Source organism: Zeugodacus cucurbitae, chromosome 5, assembly GCF_028554725.1.
Source record: "Zeugodacus cucurbitae isolate PBARC_wt_2022May chromosome 5, idZeuCucr1.2, whole genome shotgun sequence".
Lineage (NCBI taxonomy): Eukaryota > Metazoa > Arthropoda > Insecta > Diptera > Tephritidae > Zeugodacus > Zeugodacus cucurbitae.
Genome location: NC_071670.1, coordinates 19,353,845 through 19,381,589, shown reverse-complemented (window position 1 = coordinate 19,381,589; position 27,745 = coordinate 19,353,845). Strand labels below are relative to the sequence as shown.

General features: G+C 36.3%; 2 protein-coding genes and 1 non-coding gene across 5 annotated transcripts in view; 2 read left to right on the top strand and 1 right to left on the bottom strand.

Annotated features, from left to right (window-relative positions):
* Positions 1–3,490: 3,490 nt before the first annotated feature.
* On the bottom strand, positions 3,491–15,781 carry LOC105215195 (uncharacterized). 2 transcript variants are annotated; one of them, XM_011188993.3, is made up of 4 exons: positions 15,464–15,781; positions 4,170–4,224; positions 3,913–4,064; positions 3,491–3,848 (listed from the first exon to the last, which is right to left on the bottom strand). In XM_011188993.3, the coding sequence occupies exons 3-4, from the start codon at positions 4,062–4,064 to the stop codon at positions 3,605–3,607; spliced, it is 396 nt and encodes a 131-aa protein (XP_011187295.1). In that variant the 5' UTR covers positions 4,170–4,224; positions 15,464–15,781; the 3' UTR covers positions 3,491–3,604. The 2 variants fall into 2 exon arrangements, with proteins under 2 accessions (XP_011187295.1, XP_054088222.1); XM_054232247.1 differs by lacking the exon at positions 15,464–15,781 and adding an exon at positions 15,264–15,418.
* Trnam-cau (transfer RNA methionine (anticodon CAU)) lies at positions 5,370–5,441 on the top strand. Its single transcript has one exon. It is a non-coding gene; the product is annotated as a tRNA-Met (tRNA).
* A 223-nt stretch (positions 15,782–16,004) lies between the features above and the next one.
* Positions 16,005–27,745, top strand: part of LOC105215193 (insulin) — a 19,087-nt gene continuing 7,346 nt past the window's right edge. The window contains exon 1 of one of the 2 annotated variants that reach the window (XM_029042225.2): positions 16,005–16,146. The gene's annotated coding sequence lies outside the window, so the exon portion shown is untranslated. Of the gene's footprint in view, positions 16,147–24,505; positions 26,220–27,745 lie in introns of those variants that run through there. The other variant, XM_011188991.3, reaches the window with a different exon arrangement.

Below are 27,745 nucleotides of genomic sequence, written 5' to 3'. Positions count from 1 at the left end.
CCCATCTTATTATAAACTATTAAGTTTATTAACTTGTATGGTAGTGCGTGTGAACACCTTTCGAGTTTTACCTAATATGCACTCTACAACCATTTAAATGATTCGCTCATCTACCTCTATATTTTAATATTCTTTGCTGAAATCAAATGTGACGTAGCGAATTAAGCGCATCATTAAAATTGTCATTTGACTTCATAAATAGATACATACATACACATGTATAATGACTGACTGGACTGTGAAATATATAAACAAACAAATTCTACTGCATCTATGCTACATTCACCTTAAGAAGACGACTGAAGAGTCTTGCTTAGAAAGCAAAGAAGTGCACCGCTTTGGTGCATCCAGCTTTAAAATACTTGTGTTTTGGGTTGGAATCCTGGCAGTTCCCCCAAACTTTACGATACTTTAGAGTAATTGGCCTGTTACATTTCTGAAGTTCAGAATCATAATACAAACATATGTTTGTGAGTCTATTTGAGGCAAAAATCCGACTCATCAACTAAAATTACCGGTTCCAAAAAAAAAAAAACGTAACTATTGCATATTATTGCTTCGATTGTGCATTCGCGTTTCCATTTATATTTATTGTTTTAAATTCTTATAAGTGATCTTGCACGGCGACTAAAAATGAAATCCATTCTTGTCAACTTGGGACGGAGTAGGCAATTGAAAATGAAAGTTTCAACGAACTGAAACCAAACTCTATACGATGTCACTCATCAATTCAAATTTCGAGAGAAATGTTTTGGGGAAGATATATGGTCATTTGAACAATGGCAACAGCGAATATCGCAGGCGATGGAACGACGAGCTGTATAAGTTATACGACGACATTGACATAGTTCAGCGAATGAAAAAAACGACTATGCTACCTAGGTCATGTTGTCCGAATGGATGCCTGCACTTGGTATCACCAATTGGCGTCACACAGTGAACTCTTTCTATAACATTAGCAGCGCTAACATAATTCAAATACTTGGGAACTAATTTAAATATCTATTATTCCTTGAAGGAGTCTTTCATATGGAATACATTTTAATGATATTGACATATTATACAATCTAACAATATTCATTTGTCAACGAAAATTAAAATTGTTTATTATTGGCAATTAGTAAGAGCATACGTCAATTAGTTTGTCTTTTGTAGTGAGTCACACCTCTAAAACTGTACCTCTGTAAACTGGTTTGTAAGATTTTCCTTGCATCCCAATGATATGTTGTGAAAATAGGCCAAATCGGTTCTCAACCTCTCCTACTTCCTATATACCAGAACTGAATAGTTTACTTTATAAGATATAAAGTTAGCACTAGTGAATATATCGTAACCTAATATTAGGGTTTCCAACTTTCATTGGGCTTTATACCATATATATGACGAATATGTGGGTCAAATTGTCTATTATATAATATTAAATAAATAAATTGCGAGAGTATAAAACAACTGAACTTAGCCCTTCCTTACTTGTTTTATGTACTGTTAGTTTACACGCTGCTTCATTCAATTTAACCAGACCTAATGTACGAAACACGAAACAAGGACGGAAGAAGGTGGGTCCTTGTGACATCTACTACAGCGGCCATATAAAGGAGCGCAAATTTGGTGTTGGATTTGTGGTGGGAGAGAGACTCCGTCGCCGAGTCCTGGCATTCATCCCGGTGGATGAACGTCTAGCCACAATCCGCATAAAAGCGAGGTTCTTTAACATATCGCTTATTTGCGCCCACGCCCCAACGGAAGAGAATGACGATGTGACCAAAGATGCTTTCTATGAGCGCCTGGAACGCACCTATGAGCGCTGCCCCCGCCACGATGTCAAAATCGTGCTTGGCGATTTCAACGCAAGGGTGGGTAAAGAAGGTGTCTTTGGCACAAAAGTCGGAAAATTCAACCTCCATGACGAAACATCGCCAAACGGCCTGAGGCTGATCGACTTTGCTGGGGCCCGAATATGGTCGTCTGTAGTACCAGTTTCCAAAATAAAAAAATACATCAGATATGTAGACTCGGACCATTATCGGCACCCGCCTCTGTGCAGCAAAGAACGCCCGTCAACAAACACAAGGAAGGTTCGACGTCGAAAAGCTGCAAACACAACAGACAGCCACGAAATACTCTACTCGACTTGCACTCCTGCTCGCTGAGAGCACTCATCAGCATCTCGGTATAAGGGAACTGTGGGACGTCATCTCAAACTCTCTGGCTTTCGGAAAAGTAAAAAAAAAACAGCTGGTACGATGAGGAATGCCGTCTCGCAGCGGAGAGAAAACAGACTGCCTACCTTGCAACGTTGCAAACGACCACAACACGTACGGGATGGGATAGATACCGTGAGCTGAAGAGGGAAGCGAGACGCATCTGCAGACAAAAAAAGAAAGAGGCCGAAATGCGTGAGTACGAAGAGCTTGAGAAGCTGGCAGACAGAGGGAATGCTCGAAAATTTTATGAAAAAATGAAGCGCCTTAACGAAGGTTTCAAGACCGGAGCATCCTCATGTAGAGACCAAGGTGGTAATCTGGTAACCGATGTCCAGGGCATACTGGGATTATGGAGGGAACACTTCGCCGACCTGCTGAATGGCAGTGAAAGTACAACACCAGGAGTTGGCGAACCCGATTCCCCAATCGATGACGATGGAACAGATGTTCCATTACCCGACCATGAAGAAATTCCAATAGCAATTACCCGCCTGAAGAACAACAAAGCGGCAGGGGCCGATAGATTACCGGCTGAGCTATTCAAATACGGCGGCGAAGAACTGATAAGGTCCATGCATCAGCTTCTTTGCAAAATATGGTCGGAAGAAAGTATGCCTAACGATTGGAATCTCCTTGTGCTCTGCCCAATTCATAAAAAGGGAGATCCCACAAACTGTGCCAATTACCGTGGGATAAGCCTCCTAAATATCGATATTGATATCATCGGAAGCAACAACCGCGCCGTTTGTTCTGCTTTTTCCCGCATGGATAAGGAGACGAAGCGAATGGGTCTGGAGGTGAATGAGGACAAGACGAAATATCTCCTGTCATCAAGCAAACAGTCGACGCACTCGCGTCTTGGCTCCCACGTCACTGTTGGCAGTCATAACTTTGGAGTTGTAGATAATTTCGTATACCTGGGAACCAGTATCAACAACACCAACAATGTCAGCCTCGAAATCCAGCGCAGAATCACTCTTGCCAACAGGTGCTACTTTGGACTGAATAGGCAATTGAACAGTAAAGTCCTCTCTCGACGTAGTTCAGCGAATAAAAAGACAGCGGCTACGCTGGCTAGGTCATGTTGTCCGAATGGACGAAAACACTCCAGCTCTGAAAGTGTTTGATGCAGTACCCGCTGGTGGAAGCCGAGGAAGAGGGAGACCTCCACTCCGATGGAAGGACCAGGTGGAGAGCGACCTGGTTACACTTGGAATCTCCAACTGGTGCCGAACTGCGAAGGAAAGAGAGGAGTGGCGCGCTCTATAATCACGAGTCCGTTAAAATTGTTTTGACATTTGATAAATTTTATTCTAAAATATACTTTAATTATAAATATGTTATAGGAATACAAATAATTAGATTTTTATTGTAATTTTCTCTCATAATTTTTCTAACTTTTAACCAGCAGCGGTCTTTAAGAAACTGGCACTAGCAAACAATTGATTACTGGCTTGTCTTGGGACATACATATACTTCGCTCTATAGCCATTTCCATCAGCCTCGTATATGATTGTTACATAAAATGGAGCATCGTTATAGATCAAATTGAGACGACCTTTCACTGCAAGTACTTCTCTTCCATTTTCATCTATAAGTAGCTTTGTTTCTTCCTCGCGATTACCGCCTTCAGGAAAATCTAATCTATTGTTTACAAGAAATTAAGTTTAGTCTCAACATTATTAATTGAAATGCATTCGTTACATACGACAGATTGAATTTGTCTTCAATTGGCATTAGCTTATAATTTTCTTGATCGATGGTTGGCACCAAATTCGCAAGTTTTGGAGTAACTCGTAAGACATCAGCAGCAGCAAGCGTGCCAAAAATCACACAAATTCCAATTGTCAAAAGTTTCATCTAAAATATTGTTTCACATTAGCAAATATATTTAATTTATAGACAAGTTTATATTTGCATATGTACATACATAAATATTTATGTATATTTAATGTTTATCTTTACCTTAAGTTAGTCGTGTACTTTCCGGAAGTTTTGTGGCAGTCCGGACTGTCTGATGCTGCGAAAGACACTGGTTCTTTTCAGCCAAGCTCAAATAAAACTTGCTTTATTATGTATAAGAAACTAATGTAAATTATATGCATACATACAAACAAAACATACATATCACGTGAATACCATACTAGACTCTAGAAGAATGCGGAGATTATTAATAAATAATGATATGATAAAATTTTAGTTGGGTTTCATCCATTAAGGTTCACAGGTCGCTTCATTTGTAGTTAGAGCGTTTCGTTGGTTTTTGTTTTATTAAACTCTTATTAGTCATACACCGGATAATCAATCATCTTATTATAAACTATTAAGTTTATTAACTTATACGGTTGTGCGTGTGAACACTTTTCGGGTTTTACCCAATATACACTGTCAAACCATTTTAACGATTCGCTATTCGAGGAACATAGTTTAAGGTTCTTTGTGTTGCTGAAATTCATTGTGAGGTGTTAAATTAAATCTCAGTTAATCATGAGAATTAAAATTATCATTTCTGTAAATAGACATATCCCGGCAACCGGAGATCCCTACTGGTCCATCAGCCAGATTGGAAGAGGTTTATTGAAATATTTCATGAAAAAATTTCTCATAACGATCCAATTGTTAGGAAACCAGGTATCGTGTCTCAAATACCGATAACATGTATCTCACGATTCAAGGCGAATTCGCATTTTACTAAAAAACACTAAACTCGAGGGATTAAACTGTTAGGATGGCAGGTCTTGTGAACTGGAAGCGGAAACCCAACTCAAATCAAACAAAGAGGTTTAAGATGTTTTATTTAAACTAATATCACAAAAACACTACTTTACCTGATTACGGTCGTTTGGTTCAAAAAAATATGTAAACAGGTGTAATGCTTGTACCATATTTTCATATCATGCAGATGATGTTCACACCTTCATTTAAGTGCCTCATTGTTTTAGCGAGCTACAAGCATACATACATATATTTATATGCCGAACTAAGCATTTACGTGCTAAAGTTAGTCGCTACCTATTCGTATTGTTGTCGGGTATTTCCACACAAATGCATAGCACCTATGCTTAGCGACGATTAACGTTGATTGTGAGACAGCAGTTTTCTCTCAATTGACATATTAAGAGCTCACTTGACTTGTGTTAGCCATTTGACAAATTTTATTTGTGAAGCAGAGTGGCGCAGTGGAAGCGTGCTGGGCCCATAACCCAGAGGTCCGAGGATCGAAACCTTGCTCTGCTATATAGTGGTTGTGGTTATTTTTTTTATTCAATTCAGTTTTAATTTTATTTATGATAACTTTTATGTAAACATGTTTCAAATTGTGCGTTCAGTGATTTTTTTAAATAGGTTTTGACCTACGAGTAATTTAAAAACAAGTCGAACTGACATACATACATACATATCTGTAATTGAATAATCGAAAGATACAAGTTAGAAGAAACTGTAGAATACTGAGAACTTTCAGTGTCTGATATTTAGAACACTGTTTCGCAACATAATATTTATTCTAATATTTGTTAAATGTCTCCGTTAAAAAAACATAAGTACTGAACTCCAAATTTATATTTAAAAGAGCTGATTAGAGTCCGACCGATTAATCGGCCTTGGCATCGGCATCGGCCAGTGTCGGCCAATTCATTCTATTTCTTTTGGATTACACTTATATTATTATTTTTTTACTTTTAGACCCTAAAATATTAAGTCTTCTGTTCACCTTATAAAACACAGATTGATTCATATTTGTCTGAACCAATCATTCCTCACGATGTTAATATTAAGTCTAGTATAAAGAACTTCATTATTATACTCTCGCAACAAAGTTGCTAGAGAGTATTATAGTTTTGTTCACATAATGGTTGTTTGTAACACCCAAAACTAAACGAGCTAGATATAGGGTTATATATACCAAAGTGATCAGGGTGAAGAGTGGAGTTCAAATCCGAATGTCTGTCCGCCCTCCGTCCGTCCGTCTGTGCAAGCTGTAACTTGAGTAAAAATTAAAATATCTTGATGAAACTTGGCACACTTACTTCTTGACACCATAGAAAGGTTGCTTTCGAAAATGAGCAAAATCGGACCACTGCCACGCACACAAAATGGCGAAAACCGAAAACACATAAAGTGGCATACATAATCCATAAATAAAGCTATGAAAGTAAAATTTGGTACAAAGGATCGCACTATGAAGAGGCATATTTGAAGCCCCCCACTAAGTTTTTTGTACGTATCTCGTAAACTACTAGAGCTGTATCAACCAAACTCTTAGCAGTCGTTTTCTTAAGGCACACCCTTATACAATACAAAAAATGTGGGAAATCGGATAACCACGTCTATATCCCATACAAAGGTTATATTGAAAACTATTAAAATTGCTTTAATTAAGTAAGGAAAAACACCAGAAACCTTAAATTTCATTATAAATATGGTAGAGAAGGGCTGCGTCCAAATTAATATACAACATTTTAAATGGGCGTGGCCCCACCCACTTATGGGTCAAAAACCATATCTCAGAAACTATTTGGCCAATTTCAGTGAAATTTGTACTATTTTCCTTGCATCCCAATGATATGTTGTGAAAATAGGCCAAATCGGTTCACAACCAGATCTACTTCCTATATACTAGAACATTGAAGTCGATCTGAATCATTTATTTTACAATATATACAGTAAGCACTAGTGAAGATATTGGAACAGAAGTTTGCATAAATACTGAATTTATAGTGTGGTACCCCTTTCTAAAAATCGTCGAAATCGGACCATAGGTTTATAGACCCCATATATCGAACATGAGGAACTCAGAACTTCTAATCTTTTTTTACCAAAAATTTATAGGTAAGTCTTTCAGATATTCTGAAGAAATTTGTAGGGAATATTTTTCTTCTATCCCATATATGTGACGAATATGTGGGTTAAATTGTGTATTATATTAATAAAATTAAATAAATAAATTGCGAGAGTATAAAATGTTCGGTTACAACCGAACTTAGTCCTACCTTACTTGTTATACTCTCGCAACAAAAGTTGCTAAGAGAGTATTATAGTTTTGTTCACATAACGGTTGTGTGTAAGTCCTAAAACTAAACGAGTTAGATATAAAGTTATATATACCAAAGTGGTCAGGGTGACGAGTAAAGTTCAAATCCGGATGTCTGTCTGTCCTTCCGTCTGTCCGTCCGAGCAAGCTGTAACTTGACTAAAAATTGAGATATCTTAATGAAATTTGGAACACGTGTTCCATGGCACCATAAGTTAAGTTCGAAGATGGGCGGAATCGGACCACTGCCACCTCCACAAAATGGCGATAACCGAAAACACATAAAGAGCTATAACTAAGCCATAATTTAAGCTATGAACTTAAAATTTGGTACAAACGATTGTTCTAGGAAGGGGCATATTTGGATGTAATTTTTTGGGAAAGTGGGCGTGGCCCCGCCCCATACTAAGTTTTTTGTTCATATCTCGTAAACTACTAAAGCTATATCAACGAAACTTTCAGGAGTCGCTTTTCTCAGGTATTTCCTTATATAGTCCAAAAATGGGATTATAACCACGCCCACCTCCCATACAAAGGTTATGTTGAAAACTACTAAAAATGCTTTAATTCAGTAAGGAAAACCAACAGAACCCTTAAATTTCATTATAAAGAAGGCACAGAAGAGCTGCATTCAAAATTGTAAACCAAATTTTAAATGGGCGTGGTTTCGCCCACTTATGGGTCAAAAACCATATCTCCGAAACTACGCGACCGATTTCAATGGATCCTTGCATCCCAATTATATGTTGTGAAAATTAGCAAAATCGGTTCACAACCACGCCTACTTCCGATATACCAGAACTTTGAAGCTAATCTGAATCGTTTACTTTACAATATACATATAAAGGAAGCACCAGTGCAGATATCGGAATAGAACTTTGCACAAATACTGCATTTATAGTGTGGCATCGCCTCATACATCGAATATGAGGACCTTAGAGCTTCGAATAAATTTTTTAACGAAAATATAGGTGAATCTTTCAGATATTTTGAATAAATTCAGAGAGTATTATAGTTTTGTTCACATAACGGTTGTTTGTGTCAACAAGAAATAGAAGAGTTAGATATGGGGTTATATATATATAAATGATCAAAATGACGAGTGGAATTGAAATCCGGATGTCTGTCTGTCCGTCTGTCCGTGCAAGCGACAACTTGAGTAAAAATTAAGATATCTTAATGAAACCTTTAACACATATTCCTTGGCACCATGAAGAGGTCGCTTTCGAAGATGGTCAAAATCCGTCCACTGCCACGCCCACAAAATGGCGAAAACCCAAAACCTATACAGAGTCATAACTAACCCATAAATAAAGTTATGAAAATAAAATTTTGAACATAGCATCACATTAGGGAGGGGCACGTTTGGATGTAATTTTTTTGTAAAAGTAGGCGTGTCCCCGCCCTCAAATAGGTTTTTTTGTATATAACTCGCAAACTAATAAAGCTATATAAACCAAACTTTCTGCAATCGGTTCTTTTAGTTACTTCCTTATACAGTCCAAAAAAGAGAGGAATCGGATAATAACCACGCCCACCTCCCATACAAAGGTTAGGTTGAAAATGACTAAAAGTGCGTTAACTCAAAACGACAGAAACACTAAATTTTCCTTACTTGTTTTTTATTTGTATTTGCATGTTTTGGCATCTTCATTGGTTCCTTATGTATATATTATAAAGTTAAGGAATAATATGGAATTCAAAATTTCATTGAAATCGGTCCAGTAGTTCCTGAGATGAGTTTTTGACCCATAAGTGGGCGACGCCACGCCCATTTTCCATTTTCTAAAAAAATCGCAGTGCAGCTTCTTTTTGATATTTCTTCTGTAAAATGTAGTGTTTCTGACGTTTTTCGTTAGTGAGTTAGCCCACTTTTAGAAATTTTCAACCTAAAATTTGTATGGGAGGTGGGCGTGGTCATTATCCGATTTCAACTATTTTCATGGTGTGTGGTGGGGTACGTAAGAGAATCGACTGCAGAAAGTTTGGTTTATATAGCTTCATTGGTTTGCGAAATATATACAAATAACCGATTGGGGGGCGGGGCCACGCCCACTTCCGAATATGCCCCTTCCTAGTGCCATCCTTTATTCCAAATTTTACTGTTATAACTTTATTTATGGCTTAGTTATGACACTTTATGTGTTTTTGGTTTTCGCCATTTTGTGGACGTGGCAGTCGACCGATTTTGCCCATTTTCAAAAGCAACCCTCTCACAGTCCCAAGGAACATATGTTCCAAGTTTCATTAAGATATCTCAATTTTTACTCAAGTTATCGCTTGCATGGACGGATGGACGGACGGACAGACATCCGGATTTCAACTCCACTCGTCATCCTGATCATTCATTTAGATATGTATAACCCCATATCTAACCCTTTTATTTCTTGGTGACACAAACAACCGTTATGTGAACAAAACTATAATACTTTGTGCAACATGTTGCGAGAGTATAATGATGGTTTACACTACTGGTATTGATCTGTTATATATATGTCAAGAACATCATTGATTCATCCCTTAATAAAACCTATTTTACTACAGTGGTACCTCGATTCTTGCAACAAAGAAATATTTTACATTATGTACGCAGTACTTGCGACATTCAATTGTTATATTATAGTTTTTGGTAACGGTGCCTTCTTCTTCTTCTTAACTGGCGTAGAAACCGCTTACGCGGTTATAGCCGAACTAAGGTAACGGTGCCTTAGTTTTAATAAATTTCGGAGAAACACTCGTGCATTTTAGGAAATTTGGGTTAGTTTTATCTGACGATTTGTGTAGTTGTCCACATATTCGTCCTATATATTGAATAAAGTCCATTGAAAGTTGGAAACCCTAATATTAGCTTAGAAGCCACGAGGTCTTCATGTTCGATATATGTATGGGACCTTGAAAACCTATGGTCCGATTTTGGCGATTTTTAGAATGGGGCTGCCACACTATTAACATAGTATTTGTGCAAAGTTCTGCACCGATATCTTCACTAGTGCTCACTTTATATATTGTAAAATAAACGATTCAGATCGTCTTAAAAGTTCTGGTATATAGGAAGGAGGCGTGGTTGTGAAGCGATTTGGCCATTTTTCACAACATATTATTGGGAGGTAAGGAAACATTCATTGAAATCTGTCGAGCAGTTCCTGAGATATGGTTTTTGACCCAAAAGTGGGCGATACCACGCCCATTTTCCATTTTGTAAAAAAAATCTGTCATTTCTTATGTGAAATTTAGTGTTTCTAACATTTTTCGTTAGTGAGTTAACCCACTTTTAGTAATTTTCATTTTTGAATTGTATTAAGAAGTGGCTAAAAAAACGACTGCAGAAAGTTTGGTTTATATAGCTCTATTGGTTTGCGAGATATGTAGAAAAAACCTATTTGGGGGCGGGGCCACGCCCACTTCTCCAAATTCATCCAAATATGCCCCTTCATAGTGCGATCCTTCATACCAAATTCAATTTCTTACCAATAGCTTTATTTATGGCTTAGTTATGGCACTTTATGTGTTTTCGGTTTTCGCCATTTTGTGGGCGTGGCAGTCGTCCGATTTTGCTCAACCTTCGAAAGCAACATTCCTATGGTGCCAAGAAATAAGTGTACCAAGTTTCATCAAGTATAAAAATATGTTAATCACTCAGATATTCTAAAGAAATTCAGAGGAGATGTGTGAAATATCATATAACAATTAAGTGATCGTATACTATTGGATATTATAACGCTTGGTGGTGAAAATGACTGAAAACGGTCCAGGCCCCATATACCATGTAAAGTGTGATCCATTTCGAAGTTACAGTGCGAACTCGGTAATCGCAACTAATAGAAATCTAGGTAGTTGCACTTATTGAGTTTGTTGCACCCAACGAGGAAAAATATATAGCAAGAAATATGACAAATGAAAATCGTTTTATGATATAGAAAGCTTATTTTTTTATTAAAAATTTTATTTTTTAAACATATCGGGTATTGTTGTCTGCACTTTCTTCTTATTAAGTGTTTTTATTATAGCTCTTTCACAAAGCTCTTTCAGAAATATAATGTCTTTTATTGGAATATCGTTTTCCTCAGCCCACTGAATGCATGTGTTAAAAGATTGCATAGCAACTGATCCTTTTATTTTAGGAGGTGGAATAACATCCGCTTCGCTATCATCAGAATTTTCAATTTCTACGGCTTCTTTATCCACTTCTTGATAAGCAACACTTTCGTGCATCCATTCATTTAGCTCTTCATTTGTGAACGAATCATTTGGTGCAAGTTCTTGGAGCATTGATACAAGGATTGCGCGTTCATTTTCAATTTCTCTTTTTAGAATGCTGAGAGGAATATAGTCCTCATCACTCCACTCAACATCTGGTTTCATTAAAATGTTCCAGCACTTACGAATGGAGCTTGCTGACCCTTTTTCCCATGAATTTGCAAGAAGACAGATAGCATGTCTTAAGTTGAATTCCTTTATTTTTCCTCCAGATGAGTGGTTTTATTCCCTATTAAATGCTCCAAAAGACTTTTTTTGTAATAGACTTTTGTTAAGTTAATAACGTTTTGGTCCATTGGTTGGAGGATCGCGGTACAGTTAGGTGGAAGACACATAACGGTTATCATTCCATCATCACTTTTCATCTCATTGTCTTTAGGATGACACGGGGCGTTATCCAAGACCAATAGGGCTTTTTTGGAAGTCCCTTGGATTCTAGAAATTCGCGTACCTATAACAATCCAAAAAAATACAAATAAATTTTAAACAAAAATTCAATACATTTCGTATTTCTCACCTCAGGAACAAACGTATGATGAAACCAGTCTTCGAAAAACAAATAAGTCATCCACGAGTTCTTGTTAGCCTTGTAGGCAACGGGCAAATTTTTGAATGCTCTAGGGTTTTTTGCTTTTCCAATGACAAAGAGCTTAACTTTGTGCGTACCCGAAGCATTTGTGCATGCGAGAAATGTTATTCTTTCCTTACTAACTTTCCGACCAGGAGCAGATGATTCCTTGAAGCTCACCAACGTTTTATCTGGTATCTGCGTGAAAAACAATCCGGACTCGTCGGCATTGTAAATTTGTTCTGCAGAAAGATCAATCTCCTTGATTTTATTTCTAAAACGTATTACAAATGGGCCGACGGACGCTGTCTTATTGGAAAGCTTCTCTCCACAAATTTTCAAGTGGCGGAGGCCATATCGCTTTTTGAAATTAGATCTCCAACCATTACTTGCATGAAAACATCCTTTTTTCTTATTTTCTCATGGAGCTTGCGAGCTTTTGCTTTGACGATACCGACGGATATAGGCACATTTTCACTCCTTTGTTTCAAAAACCACTTGTAGAGAGCCTTTTCCATTCTTGGGTATTCACAAGATTTTAAGGTTTGCCGTTTTCCTGGCCCAGCTTCCATATTTGTGGCATATTTAAGTATATAAGCTTTTTTCTTCTTTATTATCGTTCTTGTCGACTTGTGAACTTTATAATCAATACAAAGAGCTTTTGTCGATACACCACTTTCTAGTTTATCCAAAATTTCAGTTTTTTCTTTAATTGTTAGTTTTATTAATTTTTTTGTGACCACCATGACTTTTACACATAAAACACTACTGGCGTGTTGCAAAATAAACTGATAATGAAAGTCATTTGTTGACAATTGCTCTTAACGCACACAAAAAACAGCAAAGTCGACAGAGCAACGGTAAAACAACGATCAGTTTGTGAATACATAACAATAAAATGCCATAAGAAGAAACCGACAAAAAAGAACTGATGCAAAACATATTTAGATGTAAAGTTGCAGTTATTGAGGTCAATATTTTTGAGTAGTTGCACTTATAAAGGTTACAATGCTATGTTTTATAGTGTTGCATGAATCGAGGGTTGCGGTTACCGTGTTTATACTGTACCTACTTTTTTAAAGAAAAAAACACAGAAAATTAAAATTTAATGGGGAATGTTTAGTATCATTCAATAGAACATTCTTTGGCATTTTCACGGCTACGTCTCAAATAATACATTCGTAGAGTACAACTTTCGATGAATCGTTCGAGCATTTCGACTGGTAACTGGCGAATGATACGCGTGATGTTTTGCTCCAAGGCCTGAATCGATGCGGGATTGTCCGCATATACTTTAGAATTTACATAGGAAAAAATCTAATGGTGTAATACCACACAATCTTGGTGGTCAATCGACGGTCCAAAATGTGAAATTATCTAGTAGTATCTCAATAAATCCATTGATTGATATTGAAACCAAATGTCGCCAAAATTACGACCTTCAATTTCAGGCGCCAAATAGTTGGTCATCATGACGTGATAACGGTCGACATTGACGGTTACGTTGAAGAAATATGGACCACACCAAACCGTTGTCCTTCTGGATGAAATGACAACTCTTGAATATCTTCAGGTTGCTCTTCCTCCCAAATGTGGCAATTTTGCTTGTTTTCATACCCATTGAGCCTGAAATGGTTGACCATAAGTTTAGCGTAACTAAGTTGAACAATTTGTAAATGCCAGACAATATAGAACAAAAATAACATAACAGCTTCACACTAATCACGCTTGAACTATCAAGAAAGGCAATTGAAAAAAGTACCTCTACTTGGATCAGCATTTATAATACTTATTATCCTCCTGAGTCCAGTATATCCCAAACGAGTTAGTAATAGTCATGCTGTTATTGTTGTAATGGTTTCATTGATTGTCGGTTCTAGTCTCAATAAATTAGAGTTCAACATGCTACAGTATTAAACTTAGTTACTTGTGGGTAATTCTGTATGTCCACCCACATACAGGTGGCACCCTGACACAGATCTGAATATTTTTCTGCTGCGTTATGCTACATCCAGGTGACCATATCGATGCTACTTAAATGATAATCGTGTCATACTCGCAGACGTGTGTAGAGTGACGGAGAGCAGTCCCACAATTCCTACAACAGTCAATTATAGGTTATCTAAAGTATCTCAGATTTTATCTCGGGAAGTGCTGTTACTTCAGCATTCTAACCACATTTGGATCGAAAAGGTATTATCGGAATTTTCATCTCATCTCAATCAATACATGGCAAGTCGTTTGGAGACAATATTTGAGTTTAAGTATTTGCGTCAGTTTGTTTTCCATTATTTTCGTAAAGAATCAGTTTTTGGGTTAACATCTGCCGGCATCATATTGCATACTCAAAATAATTTTCTTCACGTAATTTATTCATTATCACTATAACAGAGGCGATCCTATGATCCCAGCACCTTTAAGACACTCAAAAACTTGCGTTCTCGATTAAACACTTTCGAAGTATTTTCTATGAGAAGTAGAATAATTATGTTTGCAATAAAAAAGTTGCCCAACCATATTTATTTCTTTCGAGAAAAGTTGGTCGCAATTTTCGCATATTTCATACAAATGTCTGATTTGAAATTCTGATTTCTTCCTTCCATCAACACTCATCTTTATTCGTGAATCCATAATATTTCTAATGTAATTTCCTAATTTGAACGGTAATTTCGCCGTCTACTTTTAGGATTTTCAGTTTATACACCGATTTTTTAATGCTTGATATTAACTTAAACTTGACTAAGTTTCGTAAGGCATCCATCCATTCTCCTTGCAAACTCTAATAGAAAATGGCTCAATTCATACGGTATACATTTAGTCAAATAAGTAACCGAAAATTCTTATTTTAAATTTTCCGGTTGAGAATATTTAGAAAAAATTTTCCCAGGTTGGCATAACTGTCAGCCTCTACTTAATCAATTTGTATTGCTGTGTGTTTAGTTTGTTTCCGGCGTCATTAGGAACAAGTCAACCTTTTGTGTGCGATTTATACCAAACGTAAACTTGAGTTTTAGACATGGTTGAATCAAAAAATGTTTTTTTTCAACATTTCCAACGTTTTGACACAAGAAATTTCGTTTGAAACACAAAATTTCACGCAAACTAAATTTGTTAATTACTAACTAATTTTAGAATTTCCGGGTACTTATTTGACGGAATCTATCATAGGGAAAAAAGATATTCAGCAATTGGATGTACATACATTTTTTCCAGCGCTCATTCCAATGTGACATTATGTACCATAGCGTAAGTATATTCTAATTTTAAATAGTCTCTTACTATGGTGATCTTATCAATTACGGCAAACCTTAATTGCTAAAAATAAACATACTCAACAACAAATTTCTTAGGAATTCACTGCAAATGTCAAAACAAATCAGTCAAAACCGCAATTTTGTTTACCACATTCGTCTCGCACCAATTGAACTCAGCGCCGACTGCCACCAATCTGTTGGCTGGTTTGCGGGTCAGCTCAAAAAAACACACACCAATGGGCGGAGCGTAACGCAGGCGCGGATACGGATGCAGAGCAGCAATTCAACAAACAATACAATCACTGCTCAGCTGCGTGATATTGTAATACTGTATGCAATTTTGTAGACAAACTGCCAGGCGCCGGCCATAATATACTACAATACACGAGTATATTTATGTATGCATTTACATGGATTTGCTTTATTTAGACCGCTAGTAACCGCACTCAAAACCGTATTATAGTAATAACCGCATTTTACTATTTTCAATCCACACCAAAAGCGAGCGAACGTAACTCGTCGTATATGTATAGTGAGGAAAAAAATAAAATAAGAATAGAGGGAAACCCTGACGGACACAAAACTAGTAGGCAGCAGCAGCCGTCAGAAGGCAGGCGTATTTAATAGCTCAAAAATAAAACGCGCGAAAATTATAAACAGTACGCGCTGCAGTGATTAATCGACAACTCATTGCGAAAAGCTCAGTTGCGATCTGTTGGTAAACAAAGTCTCGGCGCAGACTGCAGCTGATAACAAACGACATCGAGGAGCAACAATGCGATTGACCTGAATCACTGGCTGCCAGCCGAGTGTAGCTCCTAGGCACGTTCGGTAAGTGCGCTGAAATGTGCGATAATTAATGCAGCGCGGTAAAGTTTCCATAAATACGCGCGTAGGCGATAACGCAGCGATATATACATATATTCCCATATTTATATACATATATTTATACTTATCTACTAAGTGGAGAGTAAGACTGCAAAAATACCACAACAACTGACGAACACACTCGTATAACCCATGCAGTGCACATCAAAATATTTCTGCATATTCACAAATACCTACATAAATCCATATATACATATTTAGGTATGTGTTTGCTTGTTTGAAATCAAAATATTTATAGACACGCGGAGCAGAGTACAAACTCAAGACGTTGCACTTGTCTTAGATGGACGAGCAACATGAATTGCTTAACGAATGGCGCCTACAAGCCGGGCTGACCACAGCGTGGTATGCTAATTTTAGACGACGCCACATGAGTAAACAACTTCGCACCGCATCCTTCAGCAGCTTTTTAAAGCGCATACATATACAAATATACACACCTTCATACATATAAACAATCAGCTCCGCCAATGCAGTGGAATGCATTAATCTTTGCAAACGCTAAAGTTATCAGCATTTCTAGATATTCATATTATTAAGAGCATACCAGGTTTTACACATAAACAACAACAACTGTGTCCTATTGAAATTTTGCGGACTTTGTACGGAGCCTTCATGCACGCGGGCGCATACGTAACCAACGGCGCCAACAACATAGACTCGCTCGCAGACAGTTTTAATGCTGACTGCGTGGCGAATACCCACATGCATACACAGTTATATTTGTGACTTCTTATGCTGATCCATTATAAATGCGGCGCGTGCCTGCATGGTGAATTCGCACCCACCGCACACTTCCGCACCTAGCACTTTGCGCAATGGCGCCAATGATCAATGATGCCTAAGGGTTGTGGTTGCTTGTTATGAAACCACAGATTATTGAATTGAATTACTACACTTCATTTGAATGAAATACTGGTACGATCATGTCATCATTGATGGAATGGAATCGTGCATTAGAAATGTATGCGGCACATGCCGAGTTCATCGCACTACTGCCGTGCCATTTAGGGTCAAAGGTTAAGGGACAGTGTGATGTACTAAATTAAGATTTTTTTCTGGATATGGTCTATTTGCGCTGCCATTAAGCGCACTTTGGGTCTCAAGTCCAACCAACTTAAACAAAATGTCCCTTTAAATTCCTTTAAACCCCACGCCAAAGTAAAAAAAAGAGTTTGTCCTCTAGAGGCAGTATCTGACAGCGGCGATATAAATATTGTGGAAACTCATTTATTCTAATACTATCCAGCTTTGTTCGGAAGGCCTTCGAAATACCATACGCACCTAGGCCTTTATGAGGCCTATAGTGACTGCACCGGAACTGGAATTTCCACTCTGTGTGGTACAAAGTATACCGCCTGACATTTACAAACCCTTCAGTTATATCTAGTAAAGTTAAAAAAAAAGTCAAACAATTTCCAACCTCCTAAAACCCACTGTCAAACTAGACACTTCTCAATACAAGTGCCCAGTGCTGGCTGTCCAGTACTATTCGTGCGCTCAGATAAAGTTCATTAATTGTATAACCCTGGTACACAGGTATCCGCGTTTTTTCGGATTTTTTAGAAGTGTTTTTAAATTCGTTATTTGTAATACCTTACTTTATTATGATATAGATTAATTAATTTCTCGATTTGTATAACTCGCACAAGTTATAATGCCCGTGACTTTATTTCTGAATTTCCTGTGAAAACCATTACCCATACATATAAATAAGAATCTATAATTATCGCCTTCTCATAAATATGCATTCCTCATTATTTATATTTTGCTCTATCGAACCGTGATTAATCTGGTTTATTGATGTTGTTGATACTTTGGCAGGAAGGTCACTTTTAATTGATCGATGTCATATTCTTAAATAAGTAAATAACAAACTTAAGAGCGCTTAATTGACAATACGGACACATTATTATTTTTTAATCGCTCGAACTTACTTCAGTACTCTAGTACTAAGAATGAACTTTGATAAATTTAGTTTGTAGATAATTGGCTACAATTTTAAATTTTATGATTCTTTTTCTTTTCTTTACTGATGTAGACACCGCTTATTTGATATTAGCGCTATTCGTTTTTTCTCTTCGCTGTTGGCGCCAATTGATGATACCAAGTGCAGCAAGGACCTTCTCCACTTGATTTTTAAAACGGAGTGGAGGTCTTCCTCTTCCTCTGCTTTCCACGGCGAGTACTGCATCGTTTACTCTCAGAACTGGAGTGTTCTCATCCATCCTGACCACATGACCTATCGTAGCTATTGTTTCGGGACGGGAATGTTTAGGGACTTGTTGTTTTTGGTCTTTGTTCGTTGAGAGAGGACTTTACTTTTCAATTGCCTACTCAATCCAAAGTTTCAGAAAATTATTAAGCCTGCTTGCTGTGGTGTATATTAAGACGCAGGAGCGTGGCCAAAGGGGTGAACAAGAGATCAAGCCTTCTAAAAGAGGCGATCGAAATTGCGGAGCAGAACCACGTTTCACCGAAGTTAGAACCGAAGCCACACATAAAACGCACGTGGCGCACTGAAATCATAGTCTATGAATTTTTATCTTTATGCGATAAATGAAAAAATGCAGTGAGAAATGCTAGAACCCAAAGACTATATAACGAAAGAAATAAATTAATTGACGGCAGCAGTCATACGATAGAGCAGCTTCCGACGGTTTCTTAACAATATATCAAATTCGATGGATTAAATCGTTAGAAACAGGGTTATAGTCCTGCACTGAGATGTTATTTTACTTATTTATACTTCTATAATAAAAATAAAATGTATACATGCCGAAGTATGCATACGAAATATATATACGAGTACATGTGTATGTATGCCAGTGTATTGACTTGAATACAAAATAAAGACAAACGTCTTAGATTGCTACTCAAGGACTTTATTATTTGCTTAGCAAACGCAATTTCTATATACACAGCTCTTATTTGATTTCATTGTTGTCAACAAAATATATACAATACACGAGTGAGTCTACATACATATGTAAGTAAGTAACCGATCATTGACCCATATTTTAGTCTCTAATTTGAGCTAATACTAATACTCGTAAGCAAATATTTTTATACATTTTATACATATGAAGCTATCAGTGGTACTTTGACCCAGTCAAATTGATGCGTTGTTCATACTGTGGTCTAAAAATACCATTTGTTCTTATTTTGCGTAAATTTGAACCTTTATATAAATATTTATATACATATACATACATATGTAAGTGCATTTTAAGGAGTAGTGCATATATGTATATAGTTATAACCAGCGTCCGATGGTAGTAAGGTGCATCGGGGTACAAGAAAATCTTTTTGCGCTTATTTACTAATTTTATTATTTTCGATGGTCATTAATTAATTAATATACTTATGTACATATATAAAATTACTCAATGAAAATATTACACGATTATGCATACAAAACAAAAACAAATACAAATCTACTACGAAATGTCATTTTTGTTTTGGATTAAGGAACTCGTGTTCATCTATTAAAAAAATGTATGTATGTCTATTAAATTGACACTCGTCAACAGCAAATTATTGAAGACAGATAGGTATTAGAATAAGTAGTCATCGAAAGAGAAAAATAACAGCAGCGAGACAACTAGACTGTTCACAATAAACGATAAGTCCACAGAATTAGGTTTTTAAGATCTTTATACATAGAACAGAATATTAAATTCAGTATGCTAAACACAACAGTCCTGCATTATAGAAAATTCATCTCTTAGTAGACTTAAAACTATCTATTAGCAACTCAAGCTAAGTCCAAAACGAAATATGTAAACCAGATATTTCCAACGGAGTGGATGCCTTCCTCTGCTTCCACCGGTGGGTACTGCATCCAACACTTTCAAAGCTGGAGCGTTTTCGTCGATTCGGAAAGCATGGCCTAGCCAGCGTAACCGCTGTCTTTTTATTTGCTGAACTAAATCAATGTCATCGCATACTCGTACAACTCATCGTTCCATCGTCTTACGCAAAACATTCCTCTCGAAAACTCCTAGCGTCGTCTCATCGTATGTTGACATCGTGAACGCTTCTGGGCAATCAGAGGGCACATAATTTGCAACTTCAAGTTATGTGAAAGTAGGACCGGGTTTGGAGTCTGTTTCAATTCGAGGAAGAAACTTTAAGCCACGTCCACAATGCAGATATGGCGGCTTAAATGCATAGTCCATAAACGAAGCTCTGTGTTTCAAGGTATAATACTACCGAACTAACTAACTAACTAACAAGACTTCCTTCGAAATTAAAAGCATATGAGAATATGGACTTATTCGTTATGAACACTACGAGTGACTCTTTTTGTTCAAATTAATTTCCTAATGCTAATTGATATGAATTGCATAGTTTAAATAAGTATTTATTTATGTAACGAAATTATTGTTAATCAGTGTATTTTATACATATATAGATGTTGTTGTTTTCAAATGTTATTTATTTTATATTGGCATACATACTTACATATTTTTGTTCGCACTTATTTATGCACATATATACACGTACATTACTTAGCATGTGAACAACATGTGCTGCATTAGCAGATAAAAACACTGGCGAAAGTTGGCTCGCAAATATGAGAAACAAGGAAGGGCAGGGTACGAGCGCAACCGAATGCCTTGAGCCACTATAAATTAGAAAATTATAATGAGCATTTAGGTTTTTATATTTTTTCTCTAACTAACATGACTTCTTTCTGTAGAATTTATTATGTGACAACAGTAATCAAATTAGGCACGAACTGTAGGAAGGTAATGAGAGACGATTTTAGTAGGTTCCGTCATGTAATATTATTGAATCTTACTCTTCTGACGCCTGCTAGAATGCGAAATATATTTATCATACTAATATTTCACCAAGTTTATTTAAAAAATATTAAAATACCTTTAAGCATCGTGTTGAGCTCGAGTAAAAACAAAGGCTCCAACTATTTGGAGATAATACAATTATTTCGACTTTCAAAAATGTATGGTTAAATTTATAATAATAACAAACGTCAACCAAATTATTTGTCGTTCGTCTTAGAATGCTACATTTCGGAGATAAGCTTGACCTCAAAGCATGACTTGAAAAATGCCACATTCCACACTTCACCAATTTGGTATGTACATAGATAAATTAAAATGCTGATTTGTGGTACGCGCGAAAAATAATATTGCTGATTACATAAATCTGACTATATTCATTCGTACTTGTCTACAAGTTATGCGAAAGTGGGATCCTCGAAGGTTTAACATAACGTTCAAAGCGGGAGAAAGAAAAAAATGTATATGTGTACGCAAGTAAGCGTAACAAAAAGAAAACTTTACTTGAATATGAGGACAAGAAGCGCTACCGTCCTCGCAGGGTTTGGCACTATTTCATTGATACACATCAGAGACCACATAACAGTCGAAACCGCCCCTGCTGCGACCCTGCTCCAAATATTGCGAATGCTGTTCTATTTACCGGAAGAGTGAATGCTACCGCTTCCTGTGTTTCTTGGAAAAGTGTAAAACAGTCTCAGATTTCTACTAATAATTAGAGAGCCGATTCAACGCGGAGTTTACCTCCACCACCTGAAAACCCATCGGCTCCCACCCTCGCAGTCGCCATGCCAAAGTGATCAAACTATTCTACGATTTGGTCCCTAACTGACGTATTCTCCAGATCTGGCACCGTTTGTCCTCTTTATGTTTCCAAACTTAGAAAAGGTACTCGCCGGCAGTCGAATGTCTCTTACTCCTACCTCCAGAAATGTATTTTAAAGATGGATTGAACAAGTTTGAGCGTTAAGTATATTGAGAAAGAAACCATAGTTTTTCCAAAATGTTCATTTTTAGACTGAGAACTTTTAAGATCGTCTTCGCCGCTAGTTTTGCATTGGGACGCTGTCCTTGTAGTGTGATTTCGACAAAAATTTAGAGATTGTGAATACATGATATTTGAATCCCAAGAGGGATAGAGTGAGTTTTAAAAGTTTTGTTGGTTTCGCACAGATTTTGTTTGCATGTAGTGTGTTTTTATACTCTCGCAACATGTTGCACAGAGTATTATAGTTTTGTTCACATAACGGTTGTTTGCGTCACCAAGAAATAAAAGAGTTAGATATGGGGTTATATACATATAAATGATCAGGATGACGAGTGGAGTTGAAATTTGGATGTCTGTCCGTCCGTCTGTTCGTCCGTCCGTCCGTGCAAGCAATAACTTGAGTGAAAAATGAGATATCTTAACTTGGAACACATGTTCCTTGGGACCGTGAGAGGGCTGCTTTCGAAAATGAGCAAAATCGGTCCACTGCCACGCCCACAAAATGGCGAAAACCAAATACACATAAAGTGTCATAACTAAGCCATAAATAAAGTTATAACAGTAAAATTTGGAATAAAGGATCGCACTAGGAAGGGGCATATTGGGATGTAATTTTTTTGAGGAAGTGGCGTGGCAGCAGAAGGAAGCTGCACTCAGATTTTTTTTACAAAATGGAAAATGGGCGTAGCATCTCCCACTTTTGGGTCAAAAACCATATCTCAGGAACTACTCGACAGATTTCAATGAAATTCGGTATATAATATTTTCTTAGCACTCTGATAACACGGACAAAATGGATGAAATCGGTTTACAACCTCAACTACTTTCCTTATAACTCAATTTTGAATTCCATCTTATTCCTTAACTTTATAATATATACATAAGGAACCAATGAAGATAGCTGAATAAAACTTTACACAAATAGTACATATCATCTCTGAATTCACTTGTGAAAAAATTGTCGAAAACGGACTATAACTTTTCAAGGCCCCTGTTATCGAACATATTGAACTCCGCGCCTAAGGGTAAATTTTAACCGAAAATAATGTAATTCAGAGGAAATTATTTTCTTCTAATAGTGAGTCTCTGTTCCAAAAATTATTAAAATCGGGTAATAACATCTCCTAGCTCCCATATACCTAATTATAGGTTTTTCAAAAATACGGTGGGCTTTAATCTGCATATATGTATTGGTTAATATGTGAGATATCTTAGCCAAATTAAGTGAGTGTATAGTCTTAGATATAGTGTACCTTGCTGGTTAAAATGAATGAATTCGGTTCAGGAATTACCTCAGCCCTAATACACTATATATGACGATTTTCGTAATTCTATTAAACTTTATGCCGAATTTATAGGTAAATGTGTGCGTTATCTTAATAAATTTCTTCAATAAATTGCGAGAGTATAAAATGTTCGGTTGCACCCGAACTTAGCCTTTCCTTACTTGTTATGTTTCAAATGTCTACAGTTGCTTTCTCTATGGCGATAGACTACTGATTAAGTATTTTGTATGGTATTAGTCGGAGATAGAAGAAAACAATTTAAAAAAAATTATAGAATACCATGCTGCCGTTTACAGCCAAAACGTGCCGCTTATCAACCCAAATGGGTTACAAATGTTATAGCATTTTTCTGTTGCTTTTAATATAGCTTTATTACACACAACTTTACTTCAATTGACTATGTTCACATATAAGACTTACAAATATTAGACAAGTTCGTGGGTTGATTTCGTTATGCTTTAAATGTTTGTTGCTAAGCCATAGGCAATAAACAATCCTGTTTTATAAACCACATTGTAATTCTCGTGAAAATTAATTATAACTTCAGAAGAATTGGTATATATACAATCTGGTTTGTGAAATATTATTTCTCAGTATTTCGATCACATAACAACGCTTTCAATTTATTTAGTAATTCAAGTCTTGACCACTCATCGAATTTCAAGTCAAAAATCCGAGTTCTAAGCCAAAAAAAAACCATTGTAACCATGCTCCTCCATAATCTCCAGGCATGACTCCGTGCGAATATTTTTCCAAAAATAAAGAATATGCAATCGCTGAAAGAGCCAAAAGCAATCCCAAACATCGAGTTTGAGAAGTGTTTTGATGATTGCAAGAAGCGCTGGCATTGACATAGACGTGGGAATGAGTATTTATTAAAAACAAAACGAAAATTTCCGTAATTTTGTGAACACATCCGTGTTATTGGTATTATATTTTCAAAATTTCTATTATGCGTACAGTGTGGACAAACAAAACTTGATTACATTATCTATTGTAGCACACGCAAAGCCGAAATTCCACGCCGATCAAAGCGTCCAAACAATAATAAGCGCTTTATTGATAGTGCACAAGAAACACCGAGCAAAACTAACAGTAACGCCGCCGCATTAGCCGATTGATTCTTATCGTGTTTGCGGTCCACTGTTTATTGTATTATATTTTAAAATGATAATTAGTCAGCAGCACGACGAAACGTTAACAGCGACGACGCTGTGCCCGGGTACTCAGTTCTTAGGAGGCTCTTTTGCAAATTGGCTGTGAAACGACGAACAACACGCGCTGCGCAACATATATTAAGAAATAATTGAGAAATACAAGAAAAATCATTATTAATTAATAAAAGGATTATATAAACAAGTTTTATTTTTCAAAAAACAAAAATTTAATTAACAAATATAAAAATCGAAACTAATATTTATTTGGTTAAAGCTGGTGAAATACTTAAGAAATTTAGTGCTTTTCAAGTGACAATAAATTTATAATAAATGGTAATACAATTTTAACAGCATAAATTATCTCATAAACAAAACAAAAAAATAATTGTCTAACAAACCACAAGCAAATTTAATCTAGTAACTCGCGTCAAACATCTATCATTGTATATAAAAAGATAAGCAAGTGTTTAGCCTTCGTACACAAAGTAGGTAATGCAACAAATGTGAAAACTACATAACATAGGAAACCACAGTAATAACACAACAACAATAAATAAACAACAGCAGATACTCTCTGTCGAGCCGTAGTGTTTGTTATCGAGTTGTCAAACCCACCTGCGGTGCAAGTGAATGCTCAAACATCGCGTCTAACTATAGCACAGATCAGGCTAAAAATAGCCCAAACATTGACAGCAGCTCCAAGATACGCCAAGGAATCCGCTGTCTTGCACTTACATTTATCACTACGTACATAGAAGGTATTGAAAGACAAAGTCGCGCACTGACACGGTTGGGCAAGCAGAATAGGCGGGCAGTGGGACTCCAAGCTACAAGCATTGCATTGCACTGGAAGCGACGCTCATTCGCGCTTTGTGGCTAGCGGTTGCTGGACGCTTGCTGAAGATAGGTGGCACGGCTATTATTTTGGACTGTGTGGTTGGCAAAACAGGTCCAAAAATAGTCACTCGCGTGTTAAACACTGACACCAACACACAGCGCACAACTAACTGACTAACAAACAAAAAAGGTGAAAAAAATCAACAGCAACAGCAGCAAACAACAATATTCCCTGCAATTGAGCATAGATTCAATTGTAAGTGGACACAGTTTCAAGACAACAAAAACAACAAGCTTAATAACAAACAGCGGTAGCAGTGCAATGAAAAAATAGTCAACACTGCGGACGACTAGAAGACTCCAAAGCACCTCGCGCACGAACGCTTGGACCAGAGCGATGTTGAGCTCACACCGAAACAGTGCGAAGCGCGCACCACAACACCGCAAACGCCAATAAATAAACATAAATAAAGCATTGGATTGTACGGTGCTGTTATTATTAGTCAAATAAGTAATCGTCAAAAAAAAAAAATAATAACAAAAAAATTCTTTAAAAAGTTATCTGCAAAAACGTAAAAAATAAATTTTATACATAATTTAAATTGCTAGTGATGTGCAACTTGTGATCTTCAATTACGCGTTTAACTAAAATATAAATTCGGCTAATATCGTAACACAGTTATCTCAAACAGTAAAAGTTCCTGAAAAGGTTATTTCGCTGAAAAGAAGCGAAACTTAACATTTAAGCGTTGAAACGGAACTGCCACTTACGTGATCATCTAGAAAACATAGATAACCCAACTGCAGCAAATTTCGGCAAAGTCTGGTGTAGTCGACGCGGAAGCGGTCAGTTTGTTTATTTGTGTCTATAAGCATATAATGTTTAGAAATCGCTTAAGTACTCATATACGTAGCGGACAGACAACAACAAACATACAAAGTAAGTATAAATGTATATAAGACATTAGGTATTTCTAAAACATTTATGGCAGGCCCTTTTTTATTTCGAATTGAAGTGCTTTATTTGGTTGTTCTTGAAAACGCATTGACATTTTAGTGAAAGTCAAAAAATCAAACAAAAAATTGGGCAAATTTCTTTTTTTGTGGTACATTGACGACCTCGTTTAAATTAATGTCAATGTCTTTTCGCGCATTCACTTTACGGCCAATGCCATGAGTTGAAAGAACTAGATAATTGGTTATTTAGTTGGGTTTATGAAATCTAATATGTCCACTTTAAATACAAATTAGGTTTAATAATGCTGCTGGAAGAAAACACAAATTACTTTGAATTTAAAAGAATGCAGAGTTGCTTACTGCTAAGCTTCTTGTTTGTTTATTTAAGATTTTATTAAAAATGTCCAACCGCTTAGTACTTTCGGCGGTTCATTTCCGAAAATAAAAAGTCAGGGATATAATAAGATTTTAATTTTTTCATTAAATGTATTGATTACATCTCCAACGTATTATTAAAGTCATGAAGAAAGGCACTCTTTTACTATTTGAGTTCAACGTGACGTATGAGTAATATTTAATTCCCACAGTCGCAATCGGCCAAAAGTAAACAGTTAAAAAAATCTAAGTTGCTCGATTACAATGAAATAATAATTATAACTGTGTGCAATTTTACTTTAACATTCTTGAGTAATAAATTGAAAAAACAAATACATTACGTAAGTCTACTCAGTCGACTGTGGCCTTTGTTGCATATTATCTATTACTTTCAACCATTATTATAGTATCCAAAAATGTCAAAATCAGGCTACTGCCCAAGACCAAGTGCGAACTGTATATTGTGAGCTTTCTAGATTCGATCTATAATATATTAAATTATGTTACGAATGTTTCCAATAGAATAATTTACGTAAATTAATGTCCAAAAAATCGTTGTTCTTTAAAAACTTGATGAAATAGTATTTTTCAAACGAATTTTTTGCTTCGCTTCATGATTTTTGGTACGAAATACTTTTTTTACAGACTTTAAAATTTGTATTGATGTATACATATTATTAAACTGTTATTTGTATTTCTAATAATTGTGTTAAACGGCGCTTACTTGTAAGTTGATAGAACATAATTATTTGGATTCTTTAAAATTGCCAATAACAATCAACTTGAGCAATAGATACATTAAGACACAGAAAATCAGTAATTTCTCGACAAGCGTACAAATTAATTGATTCAAATTTACCAAATATCACGATTTTAAATTTCAATGAACGTAATTCTTCATTGTCCTTATGTTTCGTTTCTTGAATTCTTGCATAAATTTGAGCAATGCTGTCAAATATTTCAAACAGGTTAAATAGCCTATCGTAATATGAAATCATGATTCAGTAGCCAAAACCATTACAGTGGAGACTATATTTCAGTAGACCTACACAATTATGGTTTAATTTATAAATCTTGTATTGCATTCATCATCTGTCTTAAACCCATAACTGACTTTACACTAAAATTAAAATA